The sequence below is a fragment of the Phycomyces blakesleeanus genome (genome assembly GCF_001638985.1).
Source record: "Phycomyces blakesleeanus NRRL 1555(-) unplaced genomic scaffold PHYBLscaffold_6, whole genome shotgun sequence".
NCBI lineage: Eukaryota > Fungi > Mucoromycota > Mucoromycetes > Mucorales > Phycomycetaceae > Phycomyces > Phycomyces blakesleeanus.
This window is the reverse complement of record NW_017265139.1, coordinates 2,213,232-2,238,325: the sequence shown is the minus strand read 5'-3', so window position 1 is coordinate 2,238,325 and position 25,094 is coordinate 2,213,232. Positions and strand designations below refer to the sequence as shown.

The 25,094-nt window shown below is 37.2% G+C and overlaps 7 protein-coding genes across 7 annotated transcripts; 3 read left to right on the top strand and 4 right to left on the bottom strand.

The window, feature by feature from the left end:
* Window positions 1–10: 10 nt before the first annotated feature.
* PHYBLDRAFT_132442 (hypothetical protein) lies at window positions 11–1,282 on the bottom strand (the record flags this gene model as incomplete). The annotated part of the gene is made up of 5 exons (XM_018429496.1): window positions 11–190; window positions 285–455; window positions 538–764; window positions 862–1,079; window positions 1,158–1,282. 5 exons carry the CDS (start codon window positions 1,280–1,282, stop codon window positions 56–58), a joined length of 876 nt encoding a protein of 291 aa, XP_018294463.1. The 3' UTR covers window positions 11–55.
* Window positions 1,283–1,312: 30 nt separating this feature from the next.
* On the bottom strand, window positions 1,313–4,894 carry PHYBLDRAFT_76118 (hypothetical protein; the record flags this gene model as incomplete). Its single annotated transcript, XM_018443123.1, has 3 exons — window positions 1,313–4,195; window positions 4,323–4,511; window positions 4,771–4,894. 3 exons carry the CDS (start codon window positions 4,892–4,894, stop codon window positions 1,608–1,610), a joined length of 2,901 nt encoding a protein of 966 aa, XP_018294462.1. The 3' UTR covers window positions 1,313–1,607.
* Window positions 4,895–5,937: 1,043 nt separating this feature from the next.
* PHYBLDRAFT_59955 (hypothetical protein) lies at window positions 5,938–8,477 on the bottom strand (the record flags this gene model as incomplete). Its single annotated transcript, XM_018440582.1, has 2 exons — window positions 5,938–6,072; window positions 7,155–8,477. 2 exons carry the CDS (start codon window positions 8,475–8,477, stop codon window positions 5,938–5,940), a joined length of 1,458 nt encoding a protein of 485 aa, XP_018294461.1.
* Window positions 8,478–15,930: 7,453 nt separating this feature from the next.
* PHYBLDRAFT_132436 (hypothetical protein) lies at window positions 15,931–17,128 on the top strand. Its single transcript, XM_018429495.1, has 3 exons — window positions 15,931–16,026; window positions 16,078–16,201; window positions 16,261–17,128. Exons 1-3 carry the CDS (start codon window positions 15,963–15,965, stop codon window positions 17,039–17,041), a joined length of 969 nt encoding a protein of 322 aa, XP_018294460.1. The 5' UTR covers window positions 15,931–15,962; the 3' UTR covers window positions 17,042–17,128.
* Window positions 17,129–18,500: 1,372 nt separating this feature from the next.
* On the bottom strand, window positions 18,501–20,192 carry PHYBLDRAFT_154980 (hypothetical protein; the record flags this gene model as incomplete). The annotated part of the gene is made up of 5 exons (XM_018433370.1): window positions 18,501–18,721; window positions 18,787–18,934; window positions 18,997–19,478; window positions 19,536–19,711; window positions 19,762–20,192. The coding sequence occupies 5 exons, from the start codon at window positions 20,190–20,192 to the stop codon at window positions 18,501–18,503; spliced, it is 1,458 nt and encodes a 485-aa protein (XP_018294459.1).
* Window positions 20,193–21,129: 937 nt separating this feature from the next.
* Window positions 21,130–22,515, top strand: PHYBLDRAFT_143392 (hypothetical protein; the record flags this gene model as incomplete). Its single annotated transcript, XM_018430977.1, has 5 exons — window positions 21,130–21,367; window positions 21,477–21,828; window positions 21,875–22,022; window positions 22,124–22,379; window positions 22,433–22,515. The coding sequence occupies 5 exons, from the start codon at window positions 21,130–21,132 to the stop codon at window positions 22,513–22,515; spliced, it is 1,077 nt and encodes a 358-aa protein (XP_018294458.1).
* A 223-nt stretch (window positions 22,516–22,738) lies between these two features.
* PHYBLDRAFT_143391 (hypothetical protein) lies at window positions 22,739–24,879 on the top strand (the record flags this gene model as incomplete). Its single annotated transcript, XM_018430976.1, has 3 exons — window positions 22,739–24,355; window positions 24,566–24,641; window positions 24,701–24,879. The coding sequence occupies 3 exons, from the start codon at window positions 22,739–22,741 to the stop codon at window positions 24,877–24,879; spliced, it is 1,872 nt and encodes a 623-aa protein (XP_018294457.1).
* Between the last annotated feature and the right edge of the window lie 215 nt (window positions 24,880–25,094).

The window sequence follows — 25,094 nt, the reverse complement described above, 5'->3', positions numbered from 1 at the left end:
ATTTATATATATATAATAGAACATTTGAATTTATTTAACAGTTTTGTTTTTGGTTTTACTCGAACACTCTCTTGTCGCTCAACTCGCTCTCCTGACCCTCGGCTTCCTTGACACGGACCTTGCGTGTCTCGATTGACTTTTGTCTGTCCTGATACTTCTTCAGCTTCTCCTTACGGACAGAGGCACGGATCTAAAAAGAGTAAAATAGTTGTAAGACCAAATTTGCTCATAATACCCACAACCCAACAAAAGAAAACTGTTTTTTCATTCATGAGATGACTTACGAAGTTGGGATGGACGAATTCAGGGTTCTCAAAGACAGTGGGTCCACCAAAGGAACCTTCAAAGATACGAATTGTTGTCAAGCAGAAACGAGGACCGATCTCAATGAGCGAGATATCACCCTTGTCTAATGTTGTGCAGCCAGGAGTGTTTAACTGGTTCTTCTCGACAATCTTTTTTTAAAGAAAATAATAATAATATAAAATATAAGTTTTATTTTTCTCTTTTTTTTTGTAGCCAGCTTATCATTCTTACCTGGTAGTTTCTGAACCAGATACGGTTATCGACAATTGAGAAAGACAAGACGTGGTCGATAAAAGGCTTGGATCTCCGTGAGCCCTTAGGGACGTTGAAAACCTGTGCAAGCAACTCCTTCAACAAAGACCAGTGGGGTGCAGAATCAAAGGTTTTATCAAATGACAAGACATGGCGGGAACCCTTGAGACAGTTACCAGTCATCTTGAGCTCATCCATAGTATGTACTGTATATCCAAAACACAGTTAGTTTATTTAGCTCTATATTATTTTATCGTCTCTGCAATATTTTCTTCGACTTTTTTTTGTTTTTTCCAAACTTACAGTTCTGTACATGGAATTTTACGGAAGGACCATTAGGTGTTTTGGACATCCACAGGTAGAGATCCTGTCGCTTGCGTACTTCGAAAAAGATAGCGTTGTTGCAGTTGTTGAGCTCAGCAAGTTCGTTAAGTACATAAAGGTTGTTCTTTGTATCGAGCTTGGCATCCTTTTTGGAGTGGGGCAAAAAGCCTTCGAGATCGGTGAGCAAATGACGGTGACTATAATTAATTCAATGAATATAAAGCTGCGATGAGAACGAGCGATCTAAGTTGTTGTTTTTTATTTCATATATTTACCGGAAGTTGACACCACGCGAGGACAGCAACATCACACGCTGCTTGTTGGCACGTTTGTCTTTTGTCTTGCTAGAGCCATCGCTCTTGGCAATTGCTTTCTCTGCTGCTTTAAAAACGGTGGCCATGGTTGTGGATTAAAGGGGAAAGTAGTGTTGGCGGGGGCCAGTTTTTTTTTGCTTTATTCGGCGATGATACTAAGCCACACAAGAAGGAAAAGCTGTCCTCGAAAATGGGAATTTGAAATGGGGGTATTCAATTGAAGGTTAAATGAAAGGAAAGTGTCACATATACAGAGGTAAATTGATATATAAAGAAGAATAAAGAGAAAGTAAGGGTATTGATCACAGAAAGGGAATAAAATAAACAGAGCGTAACAGCTATAAAAGGAAGAAGAGAAAGAGAGAAAGAGAGTAATGGTTCCTGAACGACTAATGAATGACAAAGGTGACTTTACACAGGCATAGAAAGAATCTTATAATCGTCGGGCTTCACAAAAACACCCCTCTGAGCATCGGTTTGGAAGTAACGTATGCCATCAACAGAGCCATCCATGTTACCTAAACGACTCTCCAACTCAACACCTACCCAAGTACCCTTTGAAAAACTCACTGGGCCAATGTACTTGATTTTACCAAGTGTGGGTAGCGGTCTACGCAAAAGCTCAACCTTAGCACCGATCACAGGTGTCACTCTAAGATCTTCATCCTCACTCTCGCTTCCAATGTTCCATCTGTGCCGGCGAGGAGATCGTGCTCTTCTACGCGATCCCTGAGGAGTTGATAGGTAAGAAGTGACAGGCGATTTGGCACGGAGGGGAGTGGTAGGAATTTCAAATGTCAGCCGTGTCACTCGTGGCACGGAAGCGGCACTTGGACCAGGTGGTGACACAACAATTGGCACAACATCCATCGGCAGTAGTTCGTCGGCCAGCGAACGGACAGAGTTACGGCGGTGCTGTGTCGGTGATTCAAATGAACCTTCTTGTGCTTGGTGTCGTGCCTTGGTCTCGAGAGAGAGAAGATGGATAAGGGGCTGACTGGACATGGCATCCATAGAGGTCTGGTTAACATAATGACCATTTATGCTATTTATCTTTACTGATTCTGTAGAATGGGATCTAGGACGTGTTGGCATTCTACTGGCATCCAGACTGGCTTTGGCATTAAGAGCACCATTGGAACGCTGAGGACGGAGGTTACCGAGGGACAGACGACGATTGGAACCAGGGGTGTGACTCAAGGTCTTGAATAGAGTGGAGCTGTTATCGACCTCTGACATCTTTGATTTGAGAGCTGCTTTGGCTGCTTTGGGCTTAAAACTGAAAATGGCCGAGAAGTCTGAATCAAATGGACGACTAAGGGCACGATATGGTACTCCAATATCAGCGGACATCTTTTGAAGAGTTTCTTTGTCGAGTTTTCTAAATCCGCGCTGGGCCTTGATGCTTGTCCATCGGCGAGCAATATATGCAGCACATCGTTGTCTTGCACTGATAAGCACATCATCGACAGCAACATTTTTTACAACCTCTTGGCGGCCAACAAGATCACGTATAATACCCTGATAAACTATTCCCGCGTTGGCATCCTGGATACCGTCTTCGAGCACTCGGGTGAGAAGAAATTCGAGAAAGTCTACGGAGAATCCGAATCCGATGCCATCTACACAGGACAACAGGATAGGATACTCTACACAATAGTAATCAAAATTTTGTGATATCATTGCCACCGTATGACGGACGACCGGCTGGAGTAGATCGTAAGCAGGGGCTGACCAATGCGAAAGAGGATCGTGACCACGTATGAGGGATAAACAGAGATGAAGAGAGTGAAGAACATGGATAGAATTGTGCTTAGTAATATTTGCAATTGTCAGTTCAGACATATCTTTGATGAATGTAGGTTGGTCGTCTGTAGCTGGTGCCTTGCTAAAGATGGTTGATTCTGGTTCAACCAGATCAACTGCGGTGGGTGCCATTGATCCTACTAGAATAGAAAACGGCTTTGCTGCCCACAAGGGAGCCAGTAACCTCACTGGATCTGTGTAGAGTGACATGAGACCTGGCAGCATGATTGGCACACTCGCTTTGTTTTTGTGGGCAAACAATAACATTGATGGTAAAATGGCACTGCAGTCAGCACATGCACATTTAAAGTCGTGGCAAATAACAGACATCTCATGCAATACAGCCTGACCAGCACAGCTGGCGTGCCCAAGATAGTCTGCAGCATAAAATGTTTTCTGTAGCACTCTTAAAGAGTGTTTCTTGTGAGATAAACGTTGCTGGACTGGGGAGGCTAGTAAGGCAGTTGATGGCAGAGGAGGTACGACGATAGAATCTGTGTAGAAGTAATGAACGAGTACATGCAATATCCAAGGTGAGAATATATCGTCTGTGAGATGGATAGTGGATGAAGACGATTCCCTAAAGTCGGTGCAGAACATGGCGTAAAAATATGAAGATCGGGCAGCCAATATGAAGCGATGTGCGGCTAAAGACGACCCTAATCCGCCTTCCGATGTGTCGCGTAGAATTCCTTTACGGTCTCCGGGAGAATGGAGTGCATACACAGATGCAGGGAAGAGATTTAAGGTTACGTCCGACCCAAGTTCAGTCTTGGACATATTTGTTAAATCTTTAACTAACTGGTCATAATCGGTTTCTTTGTCGTCATGGACAGGCAACAGTCCGACTGCTAGTCTCTCTTCTAAAACCTTGCGTTCTTTCAACATCTCGGATTCGTTTGTGATTATTCCAGGGATATCTTCAAGGGAACTAAGGATCGATAATGAGCTGGCTGTACTTGTAGTTGCAGATGTTGCGGGGGTACTGCTTATTGATGTAGTAGACGAATTGTATTCGAATGACGAGGGTGAATACAACTCGGAGGTGTACCAAAATCTAAGGAGTGACTGGAAGAGCAATGGCGAGATTTCTTTGGACAGGTTGATCATGAGACATGTTTCATTTACATTGTGATCTAGGGTGGGCATCAGTTGTTGCCTCACCTTTAGAGGAACGCGTGCGAGTAGAATGGCTAAGAACCGAGGAATTAGATGACCAAATGACAAAATGCCATATAATTTATATGTGTGTGTATAAAAGAGAGAAAGAGAGAGGGGGGGAATGGTAGGGGAATGGCAAATGAGCTTGTGTTAACTCACCACGATGAGCCCAAATATCGCCATGAGCAAATCTGAAGCACACGTCAGCTAGATATTCTTTCGCATTGTCGACAACTGTATGCAGGGAACTCTTTAATGTCTGGGGCGCCTTCTCGAACATCGACCAAAGGAGTGAAAAGTGGAAGAGCAGGAAAGTAAAAAGGAGAGCAAAGGCGGAGAGTACTTGACCTTGAATGGTTTGTCGGATCTTGAAAATAAAGTATGAAGTCCATCCCAAAAGATGGTCAATCCTTCATTAGCAGAGCTAGGGATCAAAAGTTATTAGCTTTGTGAGTTATTTTTAATATATATAAGAAGAAGATGAGGAGAAACTAATATGCGTATATGGTTAAGAGCATAAATTGCTGTGTGGTGCGAACAAATAGGCTTTGTTTTGTTTTATTTCATTGGTATTTTATTTTATTGCTTGCAATTAGGAGAATATTACCTTTTATTTTAGAATGCCTTGATGTCTCTTTCTTTGTGTCTCTCTTATGGTCACTCAACCGAAGGATCTTGTTTCGACGTAGCACTGACTGTGTTTTGCGCCACAGTCGTACAGCTTTGGACATTTCAAACGAAAAGGTAAGGAATGTGTAAGCAAGAAAGCTATATAGAAAGAGAATGAATATTTTGATCTCAGATATCCCAGGGCTCAAAAGCTTACATTACTGCCTTTTGTAGTATGCTTCAGGGCTGGATCATATGAGATAGCAGCAAGTCTAAAACTCTAGTCATAAAGTTATATCGCATGACTATGTCTATTGGGAAGAGGGAAACAGTTCCAACCTAATACATTAATACATTAATAATACATTTCAAACTTCCATTCTTGTCCATATTCGCCAATCACTCAGCCGCGTCGGTGTCCTCTACTTCATCAAGTGATGTAATACAGCTGAAGTCAATGCGTTTAAAGCTTGAATACTTAGCATCTTAAAGATATCAAGAGACATCAAGAAAATAGAATATTAAAATGGAGATTATATACATCTTGGCCATAATTTCTTCCACTATTTTGTCTTTTTTTCTCTACGGTAGTTTATCTGGCCCGTAACAAATCTTGGTTTGCCTTGTTCTTGTCCAACCTCTGCTGACCAAGTCTAATACCTCACCCTCCACAAGCTCATCTTCCTTCAAGCCACGTCAAGTATTGCCAGTCACTTGAATTATAATGTGCCAGGTGTCACACGTACTTTTTTTTTTCTTTTTCATTTACCCGTTAACATCTTCAATCTTTTATGTCTTTCAGGATATATAGCTGTTTATACCCCACTTATTACTGCTACTACTGGTTACAGCCATTTACTAGAATATTTTTTGTACAAAGTGTAACTATGCTTAGATATTAAATCAACCAAAGCATATTAATCTTGGGGGATAATGTCTTTCTTTCACAGCTTTTTGCAAATTAAAATCCCGGTGTTTAAACATTACCGATTCGATGCTTCTGTCTTTCTTTTCAAATATTACAAATCTATCTTATTCTCTTTTAAATGGATTTCTTTATAATCCTTGGTAATAAATGAGTCACCAAAGAAGAAAAAATGCTTGTTACCATAGAGAAGTATAATATGTTTAGCTGTATATAATCTTGCTGGGAACCTGTTTAATTCTAGTTATTTTGTGTTTGGTTTACTTTTGTATTGTGATCAAATGTACTACTCTTAACTGTTCCGAATATTCTGAGCTCATGAAGCGGCGCAATACGCAATACCAGAATAAATATATAAAAGCATAATACAATACTCTTTTATATATGTATATAATGATACTTGGTATTCCAGTTTATATAAAAATTTGTAATAAGAATAAGAATAAAAGATAAAATTGATAATAGTAATAAAGGGTTCGCGTAATAGTGTTTCCTTTCCTTTTTCTTTTCCTTCCTTTTTTTTGTTTTGTTTCGAAAGATCCTAGCTTGTTGCCATAGTGATAAAAAGCAAAAAAAAAAAAAAAAAAAAAAAATCACGTTCCATTTCTCTGGATTTAGCGATTACCCGTTCTTTTGATTTATTTAAATATAGACAAATTGGATCCATTAAAACGGTCAATATATTTTAAAGGCTGTATATTTCCTGACAAAAATAAAATAAAAGAAGATGGGAACAGGTTCTGGGAATAACGATACTTTTCTGTAAATATATATTTGTCCAGTACTAAACCTCTTTTCTTTTTCCCGCTAAAATACCATTTATTTCATTTAAATATTGCGTACATTTAGAGAAATATATGTTATAGATATAAAAGTAGCCAAATAGATTCGGAAAAATGGTAAAGAAAAGAAGCATTTCACATTCTCCGATTGAAGCCCCTCTAATGTTAACTAATATGCAAAGTGGTTCAATCAATACTGATTTACACAAGCACACAAGCACACCTGCCCATACACACGCAATTAAACTAGATGACTAGTAGTCCAGATTAATATGATATTTTTTTATTAATTTACAAGCATATGTGTGCAGCTTAAGTTTATGTGATGATGATGATTATTGACCTCGAATAAGACCTCTTGTTTTCTTATGGATGTTCATAGCATAGTGCATGGTATTTTAGGGGAAGTAGTTATAATATAATAAATAAAGAAAAATAAAGGGAGATGCGTCTGTACAAGATAGAAAAAGAAAATACAACATGAAATGCTCATGCAAAATAAAGGGAAAATAAAAAAGGGAAATATAGGTAGAAAGTAAAATCAATAGAATGCAAGGGGGTATACAAATCTTTTGTCAAGAAAAGGACATATAGTGAAATGGATGTATGGTTGTATGGCTGTATGGTTGTGTGGCTGTATGATGTGTTTTGCTTTTAGACAAGGGTGTTGCTTACTCTATTAGAACTTCCCGCAAATGCTTCCTCCAAGAAATCAAGCAAGCGTGCTCGATGATCAACAAGTCCTGTGAATTCCAATACTCGTAACGATTTTTGTACGACCAAACTCTTGTTTGCATAGTGTCTTAAACCCTGCACAAATGCAACTCGGCGAGATCGACAACCTCTCTCAGTATTTTCGAGCGTGTGGGCCAGCCGGACAATCTCAATCTTGTAGCCATCCCGTACCACCTGGACGGCTCCCGTGCGTCTCTTGGCTGCAGTGGTCGTAGATGGATGAATGCTTCCTAGGTCAGCCTCAGGAATTCTTGATGTAGTATGGCTGCAACAATCAGCCATCATATCCATTATACTCTCTACCACATGAGATGCATAGTCAACTATATAGGATCTTCCCTGTCCAAGTGCCCCTTCAACCGCGAATCTTAGATAGGAAGGCATTTCGAGTAAACATTCGAGTGCGAGTTGGAGAGCATCGAATGCAGAAGACATGCTTGGTGATATATTGGAGGTGTGGCTTGATGGGATAGGCTGGTCTGGGAAACGAGTAGGTCGCAGAATACATATAGGTCTAGTTAGTGGATCGTCAAGTGATGTACAAGAAAGGCGACGCCGCATTGTCATAACTGTGAGTGTCATCCATTCGTGCTGGGTGTCTTTGGACTTGTTGGAAGTAAGCCATCGGATACGAAAGGTATGGTAGATCTGCCGAGTAGTCTGGCTGAGACCTTCACATAACGCATGTACATCTGCCGCATGAACAAAAGACATGATTGGCTTTCCTATCAGCTCATGGGCAGATTGATGAAGGCATTCAGAAGCCATGGCATGCTCGATTGTTCCATATGGACTGAGGCGTAAGACAGTAAGCGAACAATCTGAAGTTTGGCCTCTTATAGCTGAGGGAAGAGGAGTATGAATGGGGCGAATAAGCCAATATTCAAGTTCGGTAGCTGTATTAAGAGGATCATAATGAATGCAGATTTCTAGTTGGACCTGGCTTTGAGATTCGTGTCTGGCGAGGTAATGATGTTGCTGGCTTTGTTTCTTGAGGCCAAGTACAGCTATGTGGTGTCCAATGAGCTGGGAAGGTGTGTATCCAAGTAGAGTGAATACATCGTCGGTGGCCGTTACAATTGTCTGCTTGGGTTTGCTCACAACAAGAAGAGACGATGAACGAAGAGGACAAGAATGAAAGGGATGCTGAGATTGTTGAGACTGTTGAGGTTGTTGAGGTTGCATGAGAGTAATGTGGAGCTTTGAAAGATGAAATTGGAAAGAGAAGAGTTGGATGGTGATCTTATTGACAAGCTGTTTCATTATTCATCTGTCAGCATAAGTTACCGTGCGCATTTTTTTTCTTCTTCTCGCGTGGGCTATACTTCTTTGGGTTTCACATGAAAGTTTATCTTTCGTTTATTCAGTACGACATAGCAAAAGTGGGTACGAGCGAGATTCCAGTAGACATATGAAAGAATTAATCGGCTATCATGAAGAGGTTTTGTATCACCAATTAAAATGATCAAACTATGGTCTTGTACGAGTCGATTGTATTATACCATTCTAGGCATATTCCGATTGATCATTGTATGCCTTACTACTTCATCTGCTACTATGAAGTTGCGGGGTAGTAAAGGCTAATTGCGAACAATAACCTTTCAAATCCCAAATAGCTCTTGAAGTAGATCTAAAGGTGTTGTAGGCTCATCACATGAATATTATCTGTACAACTGTTTTAACCACCAGTCGTGCCTTTTCAATAGCTCAAGAATACCTTGGGATGCCATTCTTGGAGCTGGGTTCTTTTTCCCTTTTTTTTTTACCAGGATTTTTATAATACCACACCGTACTATTGGCTGATGTGTTGGAGGTTTAAATTAATGAATATATAATAAAAAATAAAATAATAAAAGACCTCGCTCAACAGCCCTAAATGTGTAGGACATCCAACGATGAATTGCTCGCCCAGCTACCTTCACTATCAACACTGCCGGAGGTGCAAAAATAAAAATAAAATTTAAAAAAAAAGTTTTCTAACATATCTATTACCAATCTAAAATAGCACCAAATGTGTGTGTGCGTACGAGTGTAAGATTTCGTTGTTTCTGGTAAGGAGATACATACCAATATAAGCCCTTTTAATAGCCATTTGATATGTATATGTTTATATTAAAGACTATCAATAAACCAAGCAAATCCCCGTTGCGCTCTGATCCTAACACAAGAAAAAAAAATGTATAAATATAACAACGCATTGGTCCCTTGCCTTTTAGGGGGTTGTATTGGAGACGAACAGAGGAAAAGATACATTCATTTCTGTTCAAGGCGTCCTAGACACATATATACATTCATCTTTCGATCATGTCATAATAGAGGATCACTGACAATGTATGTCAATTACAACGTGTCTACAATTTCACATGAAAGCTTCTTTCTCATGAAAACAATATTTTTTTTTAGGAGTACCGTGTTTGTTTTGAGTGCAAATACTTGTCTCGTGTTATATCGATTATTATTATCATTTTCCCTCTGCTGAGACCAACATCTCTTTATGATGATACATTGGAGCATGATTTACGAATTTCTGGTTTTTTATTTAATTACAATATATATATATCTTCTAAATAGCTCTGAGTGTAACATTTCATTAAATCTGTTGAATCGATTTTCTTTTTCTATATACTACTCGAAAACACAAACACAAGAAAAGTAGTACTAATGATGACTTTTTGGGCTCCCTCGACATTATCACTTGAATATTAATCCATGTGGCAATAAATACAAACACTATCTAGGTTTGATCGGTGCAAATAAATACATAAAGTTCAATAATTTCAGTTACCAACAACAGCAAAGAAAGTATGATTCTACAGTATTCAAGTGTACTATAGACTGGCCAAGAATATGGTCGCTATAGCATAGAATGGTCTCTATGCTATGTAGTCAAGGGTATGCTTGAGTTTATAAGTAATTGTATTTAATTTGGATAATCATCATTTCATGAGGAGAAAATGTCCCGTTCTTTTATCCTTGTGCAATTGAGACAATTGAATATATTTGACAGAATGGAAGAAACTAGAATTATACCGAACTGGCAAGATCTGTTTTTGGTCAATATAACATCTGTAGCATGCAAAGCCAGTAGAGAGAACAATTTCAGATACTATACTTATGGTGATTTGTAAATAATTCTATAAAAAATAAGAATAAAAATCAATTCAATTCAATTAAATTCAATTCAATTCAATATGTTTCAAAATATGTACATGATTATGATTATGATTATGCACAGTTAATCCTATAAGCATTCATTAAACTAAAGGCCACAGAACACCAATGGCAAAAGACTCCTATTGAATATTAGCGTTGAAGTAACGAATTGTTTCTAAAGATAGTCCTATGCATTAATATTTTTCTGGTCGTTTAAATACGTCCTATTGACAAGCATGCCCAAAATTTATTTGATTATTATTTTCCGATTAATAGAGTACTTTTATATAAATATATATTATTTGCAAAAAAAAAAAAAAAAAACTCAAATCATATCAATATTATTATTCTCTATTGATTTGCCTTTCTTCACGCGCCTTTGGCTTTGTACCTTTATTTTATGGTATTGACTTTACCCGGCTCTGATACAACTTATACCTAAAGAAAAATTACTCTTTATCTGTACATGCTTATGGAGTTATTAATGCACATCTTTAAAAATATTAAAGCAATATAATTCAAGAGCTCCTCATTATATGTATTTTGCTACCCCGGAAAAATAATGGTGCACAAAAAAGCAGCTGCAAAATTTTATCTCCGGGATATCAACCCATGGAAGACTACCTTTGTTGGTATTTAACTATGGAATATGAAAGGAGAAAGCTTTCGAGTAGAGATACTCGTCTTAAAATAATAAAATGTTTCATTATTTATTTTAATTTACATATAAATAAACCATTAAACCAGAAATATATATATATCAAAGTGCCTAGTTACATAGGATTTTTTTTATGCATAACGTCTTCAAGGATAACATTTAGCTTAATACTATATATATTTAATTATCACTTGTTAAAATACATTACTATCATGAGTAGCTCACATATGAATGAGCTATAGTATGGTTTACTTTGAAGAGAAAATTCTGCAAGCAACTTATCGTATCGTACACTTCTTTTTTTGGCTTTGTCCTCTATTTTCACAGACACTTACAGCTGTTGAATGCGACTTAAGATCAGTTGATAAGCAATTTATCTTATAGTAAGCATGTGATATCCTTATACACTTCAACCAGTTTATTTTGGCTAGGTAATCAAACACATATTTGTATACTGCGATAAGCGCTCATGAAATCAAATCTTTAGAGAATATATGTCTTCACAAAAAATCAGAAAGCATCTCACTATCTACTTTCAACCATAATGTACGAACATCTACCTTTGTGAATATACATAGCGTCTTTGTATATGATTTTTTGAATATTACTATATTAGCATAGTATGATAATATTTCTTGCTCTAATGGAATTTAAATTTCATTAAAGATGTTTTCGGTTGTTGTCTTTTTTTTAAAAAAAAAAAAGAAAGAAAAGGAGTGTATAAGTATACTGTTACTATGCGTGAATGAACTGTTTTGAGGAGTACCTGAAAGGATATTTCTAAAGGCAATTCTCTTTTGTGATCTCAGCCGTATCTTGAAAATCTTAAGAAAGTCACAAACTCTCGTTCATATTGCCGCTCTTGAACACCAAATGTAATCTGGAAAGGTTTTCTAAGATAATACCAAAGCTTTTTTTTTTCGTTTTTCTGTTACTCTTATACACCATTCTATAGGTAGCCACCCAAATCATTTAGAGAATATAATTTCGATATATTTTGAGCATAGTTTGTGGAATTGATAGCTTACCGCTCTCTTTAACTTCATGTCCATTACTCTCCAGCTACTATGTAATTATATGATCTCAAAGGTACTTACCCGTGTTCCTCAGATTGAGAGCACTATAGGACCAATAGAGGATATTCTAGAGAGCTGATGCGTGAGACAAAGCTTGAAAAGTGCAAGTCAACAAACAAGTGGGAAAAGAGTTCCACGGACAAGAAGAAGATAGGTTTTGTCATCTTACTATCACCAAGTATCCTCAAGGCGCACCTTTATCGAGTCATTATATTCTTGAAGCTGTTTAGCAAATTGTTTTATTTTTGCTACTGTACTGCAGGAAGATTAAGGGGAAGGAAAACATGTTTTGCATTGATCTTAAAAACATGGTGGAACAAAAGTAGAATATCGAAGAGGTGTCTTTACTTTTGTATTACAATAGCAAAGAGATGTGAAAAGTTGAAATTGAAACAAACAAACAAAAGAGAAAAAGAATATTGCTTAATCAGAATTCAACCTTAAAACAGCCCTTAAACTCGTAAAAAGCTTGTAAAAATACTCGATTTATTTATTTATTTTTGCAATATTGTACCCAAACACATTGATGTAAAATATTCCTACGATCAATGCAAATAACAGATACATTTAGCTTGAGCTTACATGTGGAACAAAGCGCATGATCCTTTGATGTGGTCCAAGCGAATTTATATCATAAAGTATAGTATCTTTTTGTAAAGAAGCTCTTAATATATCAGATAGACAATACGTGCATGAAAATATGTGTGTATCTTATGCTTTTAATCTGTATCCAAATAAGAGTTTTGTTTTCTGTTTAATTTGGAATTTATTTATTTTTATACATGATATTTTATGCTCTTGAATCCATACTCTCGGGTAAAGAAGTCTTTACATCTGATAAAAGAATGTTGGTCATACAATTTCTTGCTCGTGTGTGTGTGTATGTATATGTTCTGCTTGTACTATATCAACACATCCTGTGAATAAATTGAGTTTAGGCCGTAGACTAAATTATCAGAGTATAACATAACGTGTGCTATTTAAACAGTGGGTATTTAATTAGCTAGCATATGCATCTTATCTATCTGTATCGTCTGTTGCAATACATTAAACAAGTCGTCACTTGACGCATCTAACAAAACCTTATCTATACATATTACTTAGCATATAAGCTTCTTCCAGTTGTTCCTTTGACAATCGAATATATTATCGCTCAACAATAAAAGGATAGAGTACAACAGTGCATTTAAGATACATGATGTGTATCCCGGCCTTCCATAGTGGTGTACACAAAGACCAATTTCTGGGGGAGACTTTCTCTAGTCTTGTTTTAATAATTTCTCAGGAATAATATCCTCTGTTTCATATTGCTTTCACGATTTTCTCTTTTTCAGACCTAAATTGTCTTTTTGGAGTTATCATGGTAGCCGTGTGCCTTGAAGGACTAGAATCGAATGTTTAATATTTTGGTTGCTTTTATTTAACACGGCTCAGTCTTAACCCTAAATTAAAAGGGATATGCACAAATAAGCATATGTGTGGCGCCTTACTTTATTACGTTCTTTTCTGCGTTTACATACCCTGCTGTGCCACACTGTACATATACATTGGATATGATGACAAATGCTTTGTGAGACGCACTACAAACCATACAAACCCACATCACTGGTTTTATTGAAATTGATTGATGAAATGAGTGGAGAAAAATATTTATACATGCATGTACATGTACATGTAGCTATAGCTACACTAGCACTTGTCTATATATACATGTGTGCGTTATGTTATGTTTGTACATAGTTAAATATTATCAGATATTAGACGAATTATGCCCAGTGTATTCTTCGAGCCTTTTGTAAAAATTGGTGCTTCTTTGACTGTTAAAATATCTTCAAAATAATTTTTTTCGTCAGACTATTTGTACACTTTTAAGGCATTTAAATCACCTGTGTTATACTACTTCTATCGATAAATCTCTAACCCGTGAAATGAATAAATATATTACTAAACATGTACAATTTTTATAAAAAGAAAGCTAGTCATTTTAATGAATAAAGATTCGCCACAAAGTGAGAGAAAATAAATCTCAAAAGGAGACCTTTGAATAACCCCATATTACCCATCTTTCTCTTTCTGAATATGTGTCCTCTCCCGCTTCTAGTGTATTTAGTGGACAGTAGGCTAAATGTGTGCCTATATTTTTTAATATAATATATATTTTTTATTACAATTTAAGTTGTATTCTTTTCATCATATTTATAATATTACAAATATTAGTCATTGATTTAAATACACTATTTAAAGGAAGATAATAATTATAGACATTTGAAACACCTTTACAGTACCTTTGTATTCATGCACCAAGAAACATTCATCTCGGAAATCTTTAACTCGGAACAATAGTATCGAAAATCTCCAAACGCATACAAGAAATTCTGATAATCTCTTTACAGGCTATCAGGTTAACAGCTATATTTTCAATAATCCAAGAGTTTCAGACTCATATATTACATACCTCAATAGTAGTGATTGTTCATGGTAAGATATCTTTGACCAATAGTGATTTTAGATATAAAAATATAAAAATATTCGCAATATAATATGGTCCAGAAAACTAGCCATTGATGCTAGTTATAATCGTGGACCAATTTCGCGCGCGTAATTGATCAATAGTGATAATATCCAAGAGTTGGGTTGTCAAAATGCTGACTGGATATACACACTATTTAATTGATATTAATAATGAATAATATTCATGTATTCTGCGTAAATTCAAAAATGCAGCTCTGAACTCCATTTATCTTTTTTTTTTGGATTAGCTTGACTTGATTTTGTTCATGTAAAAGATCTTTCATTGTTGAACTTTACTATGTTTAAATGGACAATTCTCTTCTTTAAAAGGCCAATATTCTTCAATTGCCTAAAATAAGCGAGAAAAAAATAAATAATACCGTTTATATATGTTTATAGATACCTGGATAGCTTGGAGACAATTCTTGTCTTGCAAGAAATTCTGTATATATGTCTTTTTTTTGTATTGTTTATTGGGATCAAAGAGATTGCTATATGTCTGTCCTTGTCGATATGGATTAAAGAACTACCACAAAACGATTCATCTCCATTGGAGCTTTATTTTTTACTCATGTTTTCTCAAAAGAGAACATTGTGCAATAAAGTTGATTTTGATTCTTCAAGATACTTTCCTTCTGTATTTTCTTTAAGTTCGAGGTTTTGACTTTTAAGAAGTAATGGAAAATATTTTGCCGAGAATGCACTGAATTTTACTTGAGGTTCCCGCTTCAAGGTTTTTTTTAAATATATATATATATATATATAAGTGTAATATAAACAATATCGGGCGTACCATAGACGTAATATGCTGTAATGATAAAGTTTGGTGCTGTGGAATAATAATAATCAATCTGCAATACTACTGTGTCCCTTTAAAACTATTTCAAGTCCGTTATATATAATGTTGTCTAAACCACGCCACTCTTCACTTGGCACAGTATGCGCCATGTCTTTGGGAGTTTTTTTTTCTAAAAAAAATACATTGGCTAGAAACATAGACTACTGGGTAAAGTCAGGGACTGGTAGAGAAAATTATCAAAGATCGTCAGTGTTGAACCCTGGGTGGAACAAGAACAGCGGTTTTGTACTACAATAGTCACTCCTATTTACACTTTACTCAGGTGCACAAAGTGATATAGAAATATTTTCACTTTATGATGTAACAAGTTCGAGATAGTGCAAATAACTATTGCTGGGACTTATATGAATTGATAAATTTCACTCAAAGTTTTATATATTGACACTCCGAGATGAATTTGGGAAAGCATATTTATGCGCCTTTTTTTTGCTATTTTATTCATTTTCTCACAACCTTCTTCTTCTATTCAAACATATTTCACATAATCAATAATGTCTGTTCTTGATCAAATCAAAAAATTCACCACCATTGTCGCAGACTCTGGCGATTTTGAGAGTAAGTTATACAATACATGCAAAAAATTAAAGCTTACCTATCTATCTACAGCCATTGCTCAGTATAAGCCCCAGGATGCCACAACCAACCCCTCTTTGATTCTTGCTGCCTCCCAAAAGGAGCAATACGCCAAGTTGGTAGATGAGGCAATTGAGTTTGCCAAGGCTAAAGGAGGGTATGTACACAACAATAGATACACATGATAACAAATTCTAAAAGACAAACATAAATCAGTTCTGCCCAAGAGGTTCTTGATTGGGCCACCGACAAGCTTCTGGTCAACTTTGGTACTGAGATCTTGAAGATTGTTCCTGGACGTGTCTCTACTGAGGTCGATGCCCGTCTCTCGTTTGACAAGGATGCTACTGTTGCCAAAGCCCTTCGTCTTATCAAGCTTTATGCTGATGCAAACGTACACAAAGATCGCGTTCTGATCAAGATTGCCTCCACCTGGGAGGGTATTCAGGCCGCCAATATCCTTGAGAAGGAACACAAGATCCACTGTAACCTCACTTTGTTGTTTGGATTCCCTCAGGCAGTTGCCTGCGCTGAGGCTGGTGTCACTCTCATTTCTCCTTTTGTTGGTCGTATTATGGACTGGTACAAGAAGTCAACTGGAAAGACATATTCTAGCACCGAGGATCCTGGTGTGCTGTCGGTGTCAAAAATCTACAACTATTACAAGCAATATAACTACAACACCATTGTCATGGGCGCCTCGTTCCGTAATACTGGTGAGATTGAAGAGTTGGCTGGCTGTGATTTCTTGACAATCTCTCCTGCCTTGTTGGGTGAGCTCCAGAAAGACAATAAGACTTTGGAACGTAGATTGAGTCCTGAGAGTGCAAAGGCTCAGTCACTCCCCAAGGTCTCTTTCTTTAACAACGAAAAGGCTTTCCGTTGGGAGATGAATGAGGACGCAATGGCCACAGAGAAGCTTTCTGAGGGTATCCGCAACTTTGCTGCTGATGGTATCAAGCTCGAGAACGCTTTGAAGAAGAAGCTTAATTTGTAAACTTTTTTTCCCTTTTTTCCTGTCTATTTTTCCGTGTCAATAAAATGTAGTATACGTACCCGTATTTTATATGCCTTATGGGGCCTTTTTTATTTTTTATTTATTTCTTTTGTTGTATGAGTTTAATCTTTAGTCCACAAAATTTTCCGGTTTATAATATGGTAGGAATTTATTCTCCTTTGGGGAAAGAACATTTTGGTTCGCCATTTGCGTAACCTTTCTTCACCTCCCCTCAAAAGTACCATTTTGTGTTTTACTCGTTTCATAATAAGGGTAGTCAAATATGCACAACCTGTGTTTGGGGCAAATTTAATCAACCAATCACACTAGCTTCTTGTAGAAAGAAGAAGAAGAAGCATAAAAGTCAGAATACTTTTATATAATTTCATTTCATTTTATTTCATTTTATTTCATTTTATTTTATTTTACACCGTATCTTTTACAAGAAAAGTGTATAAATTTAAAGAAGACGCTCACCAAATCAAATCAAATCAAATTACATTAGGCGTTCACATAGTTGCGGTCGACCGATTTTTTTCGTCGGTCGACCGGTTTTTTTCCCAATTTTAGGCAAAAAAATTATTCCAAAAATGGGCAACAAATTTAATCGACGACATCTTTTTAAGCTGACGAGTCTTTGTCTACTTTTTTGCTGAAGTCTTAAAGCACTTAATTATTTACATCATCTGCATATTGCTCTTATTTTTTAGGCATCTCTGATAAAGAAAAGGTTATTATTAAAAAAATCAGTAAAGTTCATTTTTTGAAGCCTTTGAACTGACTATTATTACTGTTATTCATGTTTGTAAATAGATAGAAAAATAAAAGTTTATTAGGGGGTATTTTAGTAAAATACAAATATTATGTGAAACTAACCTCGAGTGACTCTTGTTTTCAATTTCAGAAGCTACTATAAACAGTAAAGAAAATTAAGGCAGTCGACCATTAAAAATCGGTCGACCACAACTATGTGAACGCCTATTACATTTACTTTTTTTTATGTTGTTCTTTCATAAACTATATTATTATTATTTTAAAAGAACTGTGAATAGATAAAGAGAAAAAAATTATTTTTGATTTAATAGAAACTATCGTTATTTTCATACAATGATATTGTTTCAAAATATTGTACAAAATTAGAGTGTACTTGTTTGACTACCCTAAATCTTCCCGTTTATTTGATTTCAAAAGTATATGAGATCTCCAAGGAATGAAAGATTATTGAGCGGCAAGTTTGGTCGTAATTAAGCAAGTCAATGTGATCAATATAGTTCCGGGAAGGGCAATTAAACGCCCTGTACGACCCGAGGCCATGTTTCTCTGATCTGTCATACACAAGTTAGTTTGATTCAAATTATATGACATTTACTTTACCTTTTCATACAATTCGGGGCTCGATCTTTGTAATAAAAAGAAGAAAAAAGAACTATTGAGTATTTCGTTGATTTTAGCTATTTATTTACCTTTTCAAAGCGTCAGGATCATCTGCTAAACAGACAAAGGTTGTTGCAACACCACTTGAAATGACTGTAGCAACACTAGAGAACATAGAAGCGCCAACCAAGAAGCACATCATAACCACTACTGGGGTTATGCTTCCGCTCTGATTATATGCTGGCTGGGATACTTGAAGATAAATGAACCCTAGGAGCGAACATAGTACACCTACAAGCAGGCCTCCTAATACATAGTAAATTCTGGTTAGTGTCATGTAAAATCACCAAAAGAAGAATATCTCTACTTACCCATAAATAAAACGTTGCCTATCAAATTGTCATTTATCATGGCCTCTATACCACGATCTTTTACCATAGTCCAAGTGTCTCTAGCAGAAGGTATGAAAGGCTTTCCGTAAATGGCCACTCCGCTAAAAGCATAATACGTAAACCATTCCTATATCCGAACCAAAATATAAAAATGTTAGAGGCTTTCTTCAAAAAAAAAGGTGAACATACAAATAAGCCTTGGAAGCATCCAACAATGCAGTCTACAATGCATAATACAAAACCGAGGATTGCATTATCTGTGTTTGCGCGTGCTATCTGGATAAAATATCTGATCAGATTAACCAAAGCGATCAGTAAACTTCCAAAGCATATCGATCCGAAGCTTGTAGTTAGGGCTCTTTTAGCACTTCCCAGGGCAGGGTGGCTGACAGAGTTGTTGAGAAAGTATACAGTTGCAAATACTCCAGCTAGTGTAACATGGGTCACATAAGTTATGACCTGAGACGTCCAATAAAATGAAAAAACCAAGAACACCATTGCAAGATTCAGACGAGCATTATTAGCGGTATTACTGTAGTATGTCTCATAAACTCCAATAACATTTAACATGAACCAGAAACTGAAGGCTGTTTGAATGATGAGCGAGAGTACACCGATTGCGATGGTACTTGGATACTCTCGGGTTATTGACGTAATTCTCTCCAGTAGAACTTGATATACAAACATTAAAAAATTAGTATTACAAATAAAGAGGACTTCTGATCTACCTGTTGCAAATGGGATTCGGCTTTTCCACCACCAGAACGCAAGAAGGTAAAGACAAGAGAATATCAGAAAAACGATGGCAGCAGAATAGTAGTGCTGTGTAAAATAGTATATTGTGACCCCAAAGTAGACGATTATGCTGCATACAAAAGTGATGATGATCAAAGGCCGAGGAAACCTGAAAGAGGTTATGGTAAGTAGCCGAATAGGTGCGGGTAATAGGCTTACATATTAGCCAATATCAGATACAAAAAACTCAGGCCGAATCCGACGATAGCAGAGAATCCAAATATTTTGAATGTTCCGGTATCGAAAGTAAGGCCAGAATATTGTGTGTTAGAAGGTGTTCCGTTGTAGGATCCTTTTTTGCCATTATATGTTCTCAGTCCAATAACACTTAGGGCAATAAAGGCACCCATATTTGCTATCCAGAGAGCAGCAGCCCACAGATCATTCCATCCACTTGGTGGTCTTATTTTTCCTTTTGATTCATAGCCTTCCTCCATCTGATTCTCAGGTGCTTGGTATGGATTAGATGACTGTCCATAGTTGTTTTGAGGAGGAGGAGGTGTATAGTTGTTTGTAGGATACGAGCTTGGTGGTGTGTATGGGTGTTGTGGCGGTGGGTACGTATACTGCGGCGGTTGTGGCTTTTCCATATTATCTTTTTAGAAAGAAAAAGGGAAAGAGAAAGAAAGGAATAGGAATTATGACAAAGGCCAATTTCTATGATCATTACAGCATAAGGAGAGAGAGAGAGAAAAAAATGGAGAGAGAAAGAGAGACTGTTGCTAACAAATATGTCATTCCAAACGAGGCATTATCCTAAGCCAAAAACGGAGATGATTGATTGGTTACACACCAAAGCGCTTGTACATGTGTAAGTCCCAGGTAGGCTTTCTTTTGAAGGGTAATGCGGCATTGTAGACAAGAATGGGTGAAGCCAGACAAAAAACACATAATACACTTTATCCCAGCCTTTCTTCGTCTCAAAAGACCGTATTGTCTGTGACCAATTTTATAGAATACTTAAAGCTACCCCCTTTGTGCGTACATATTAAAATCTTTAATATTTGTACTGTAAAAAAAAAAGATGTCTGATATAGTGCTTTAAAGTACACCCAAAAAAAGTGTGGCTTTTGTCAGTTATATGATCGCCCGATCTGGAATGATCTTCCCTTTACTCTAGTCGGTGAACAACCGATAAATACTTGATTTTATGCACTTTATTTGTGGCTTGAATTATTTCGAGTAGCTTACAAGAAAATAATCACTGGAAACAACAAAGATAGGTGTATTTAAGTATTATCATTGATAATGGCTGTATGATAAGGTTATCTGCTACTAATCTACCCAACGCAACTTAGCACTCTATACATCCATATTTATGTAAACAGAGTGCATCGAGTTCTTGTGGTTTTTAGCATGTGTGTAATACCAAGAAAAGTATGAACCTGTTACATATTTTTGACCACATGTAAGCTGTGAAGATTCCTGATAGTTAGTTTATGAATATGGTGACATCATCTATGGCATGCATAAATTGGCTCCCATTTCTTTCAGGCACGGCGGTTTATTTCTGATCTTCTTTCTCTTATGTCTCTTGACAAACCAATCTATGCTTCTGTAAAGTTAAACCCAACCATGCATATGTGGCAAACACCTGATTTGATCTCAGTTGGCCATAATACGGGCCATTCTGCAGTACCTCTTCAATCGGCTAGACGTTTGACCAAGAATCGAGTACCTTTACCTGGGGTCTCGCGTCTAGTCAACAGTGTCCGTCGCTTAAGAACACGCAATTCATTTACCCCCACGCACTTCTCATGGACCGGTAAATTCAAAACTAGCCAAAGTAAACTGAAATCAATGGTAGATCGAGAATGTTACTTTAACCTTCTGTACTACTGCTAATATATCGTGAAATCCACGTTCTCCATTAGATCTTCCTCGTGCGACATTTTTGTTCCGACTCAAGAGATCCACTTCTAATTTTCCCTCGGATCAAGAACCCTCTGCAGGGTCAAAATCTGTGAGAAAGGCTCGCCTCCATTTTAAAAAACCAATTGATCGAAGAGCTATGCGTAAACCCAATAATTTGGACATATCTCGAACAAACCGGCCGGGATTGAATAGATTACGTTCTAGGACAAAGAAAAGACGCCCAAGTGTACTAAAGTCATGGGCTAAAATAGACCGACAGCAGATACATGACCAAATGCAAAGGTTTAGAGTACCCTTGCGCTGGACAGACTCGGTCGCTTCTTTCTCAATTAACACAGATCTGAAAGAGATGTAAGTGTGATATATGCAAGTAACAACTTCTGATCCACTCCGATAGCTCGCCCGAAATATGCTTACATAACCTGACAAAGAGTATCAAGCGTCTACAATACTTGATCGAAAAAGAGGTCGAGGCTATTCAGTTTAATCAACAAGAAGTCATAGACTATAGTGCGAAATTAAAACAGTTAGATATAGACTCACAGGTAAGGATGTCAATAGTAGTAATAATAATACGTGCTCTTTATACATAATATCTAAACGTATAAATATAAATACCCATTGCTCTAAAAACAAATAAGCACAGAGACTAGACTCATTGGTAGAGTATGGTCGTGTAGAAGTCATGAGCGGGTTTAGGACTACTCTTAAAGCAATAGAACAAGAAACAAGCTGGCTTAGTCATGCCCAACGCAAGCAGCAAAAGACAACGGCCCGGATAGAAAGTTATGGCCAACGAGTGAATCATAATATACGACTAGCAACCTTAAAGTTGAATATACAGTCAGCACAAAGTATAGAAGAGATGCGGCTTTACATTAAGGATTGGAAATTTCGCTCAGGTAAGTAGCGATATAGTTTAAGGAAACTAGCTAAACGATTTTTTTTGCTGTAGTATTTCTGTTCATGTCATTTGCATTTTGCATTTTGGCCATATCTACATTGCCTACCCGCCAAGCACTTCTGTTACTTCCATAACTACTTTTTTTCTACCTTAATATATTTTTATTATAATGACTTATTGACTATACTGCTTGGCTCTAACCTGTTATCTATTAGTCTATTCTTTAACCCCTTAATAAATAACATAAAGTTGGATTATCATCTTAATACGTATAATTATCTTTCTCTCTATAGAAATCCCTTTGAATTGGTTTTCCTATTCTTCTTCTTCTTCTTCTTCTTCTGCTTAAATATTATCATGTCGATTATTTACCCAAAGGAGAGTCAAACAATACAATACCCAAAAAGAACTCAAGAACCTACCAAATTATCCAGACGTCAATCTCTTGGTAGACCAACCATTGCTACATCGGCTAAAACATCTATTCGGAACGGGCTACCTTCACCAAGTATATCCACGCAATCAATAGCTGACAGGTCTTTGCCAACCAAAAACGTGGACCTCGCCAACTCTGAAAAGGAGCCTCTTCCTTCTCCTCCAAATACACCCAAAGTAAATACTCTTTCTCATCCTCCAAAATCCACTCCGTTTCGTTCTCGAGCCGGAAGCTTTGTTAGATCTCATCCATTGATATGCGTGGATGAAAAGACAACAAGCCATGCATTGCCTGGATCAATAAAGACATGCACCTCCTGGGTGCCCTTGGAAAGGCCCCGCGCTTCTCGTATTATGCCCTCCTTAAATACAATAAAACCTTTCAAACACATGACATCTCCTCAGTTACCTTGTCCAGAAAGAATAGCACCTTTACGTCAACTACATCAGCCAAATACCGACTCTGTATACTTATATACACCTCGTCAGAGCAGATCGATTGACGACGAGGCGGCATGCAGTAAAGGATTCTCACGGCCTTCGATAAGTCCTTCGGTTGTTACTCGATCAAAACGTTCGGCCTCAATGTCACTACCTGATAATGGGCGTCAGCCAACATGTGTAGCATGCAATAGACATGCTAGACCGTCGATCATTCCAAGTCATATCCCTAGCTCTTCACCTTTTACTCTCATTGACGAAACCAGCTCTGATGATCAGTCAAGCTTTTCTTCTGTCCCTCCATCTCCATCATCTAGTCGCGATGGAAATAAAGAAGCATCAAAGACTTGTTATTCAAATGGACTACCTTATCATCGTCTCAAAAAGACATGTGGCACACAGCCTACAATTACAAGCTTACCTCCACACCATTGTATAACTTCCTCGCTTGTTATTGCCAAATCCGATATAGCCCCTGAACCATATACATTATCGTCGGAGCCAGAAAATCTTGAGGAAGGATCTGGTTTGGATGAACTTGTAGAGAGCTGCAGAAGACACTTCAGGATGCTTGAACAACTATCGAAGGATATACTGACTTCTGAGGAAAGGGTCAAGAAGTTCTTTTCAATACAGCAGAGTATTGAAGCCTCACTTGAGACACGCGAAAGAGAATATTATAATCAACGCACTGCCTGTGAGCTAATGCTGAAACAGCAACAAGAGCTAATGATTGATACAAAAGCTATGATACAAAAAGCAAATATAGACCGTCCATATTCGACCGAGTTCAGGTCAATATTAAGTGATCCTCCTTTGGATACTGTCTCCGAAAGCAGCTCTCTTGCTCGAGCCAATAGGGAATCTGGTCAGGTAGAGTTGAGTTTGCCAGACCATTTATCAGGCTATGATATGTGGGTTCTTCAATGTCGGTGGCAAGTTAGCCAATGGGTAGGCGGAGCTCTAGGCAGAGGTTCATTGACAAAAGAGAGCATGGGCTTAGGATCACAGAGAATAACGTCCAAAAAATCACCCAAGTTAACAATCATTGGAACAGGCTGTACTCGAGAACCCGATATCTTATTGACACTGACAAAAGTAAGAGTGCATAATAATAATAACCAAATTACTTAACGCGTATCTATTAGGAACAACGTCGTTTGCTTTTGTTTAAGCAGACATCAGGGTCAATAATATTTCATAATTATACTCTCTGCCTAACTGTATCCAATCGACGTGATTACTTTAAACTACTCCCAAAAGAACAGTGGACTCCGGATTCTGATGTCTCCTTCTGTCAATTAAAAGTTACTTCAGATATTGGAGCTGTCAAAAACTGTAAAACTCGTTTCGATTGGATTAATCGCAGACATCATTGCCGGAGGTAAGAGTATTTTAACAAAAAGGTTTAATTGACTGTTTCTCAATTCGTTTTTTGTCTAGGTGTGGGAATGTGTTTTGCTATGCCCATAGCACGAATCAGCTACCTCTGTTTGATACAGATGAACAGGGTGCGTGGTCACGAATTTGTGATTTGTGCTTCTACCAACTGGTGGGAGTCTCACTTGTACACCCTTCCCTTACATAAGCTTTTTGAAAGCATCTTGCAGTGTCACCTTTGATAATCCATATCTTTTTTTTCTCTACATAAAGTTCAGCCTTGTTGCGCTTATTTCCCCAAAAAAGTCTTTTTATTCGTTAGATAAAATGTTTACCCAATTATTTTCCTCTCCTCCGCTTAGTCTCCGCTCTCCGTCTCGATCTTTTTTCTCACCTTGATTGTATAATGAACTGACAAGACAAACACTAAAAATTAACGTGTTTCAATAATCGCTGT

What these genes read in the sequence shown, in the direction of transcription:
- PHYBLDRAFT_132436 (XM_018429495.1), top strand. Translation starts at nt 15,963, where the DNA reads ATGTCTGTTCTTGATCAAATCAAAAAATTCACCACCATTGTCGCAGAC. An exon ending in AGACTCTGGCGATTTTGAGA is followed by an intron (nt 16,027 to 16,077) that starts GTAAGTTATACA and finishes ATCTATCTACAG; the next exon opens with CCATTGCTCAGTATAAGCCC. An exon ending in TTTGCCAAGGCTAAAGGAGG is followed by an intron (nt 16,202 to 16,260) that starts GTATGTACACAA and finishes AACATAAATCAG; the next exon opens with TTCTGCCCAAGAGGTTCTTG.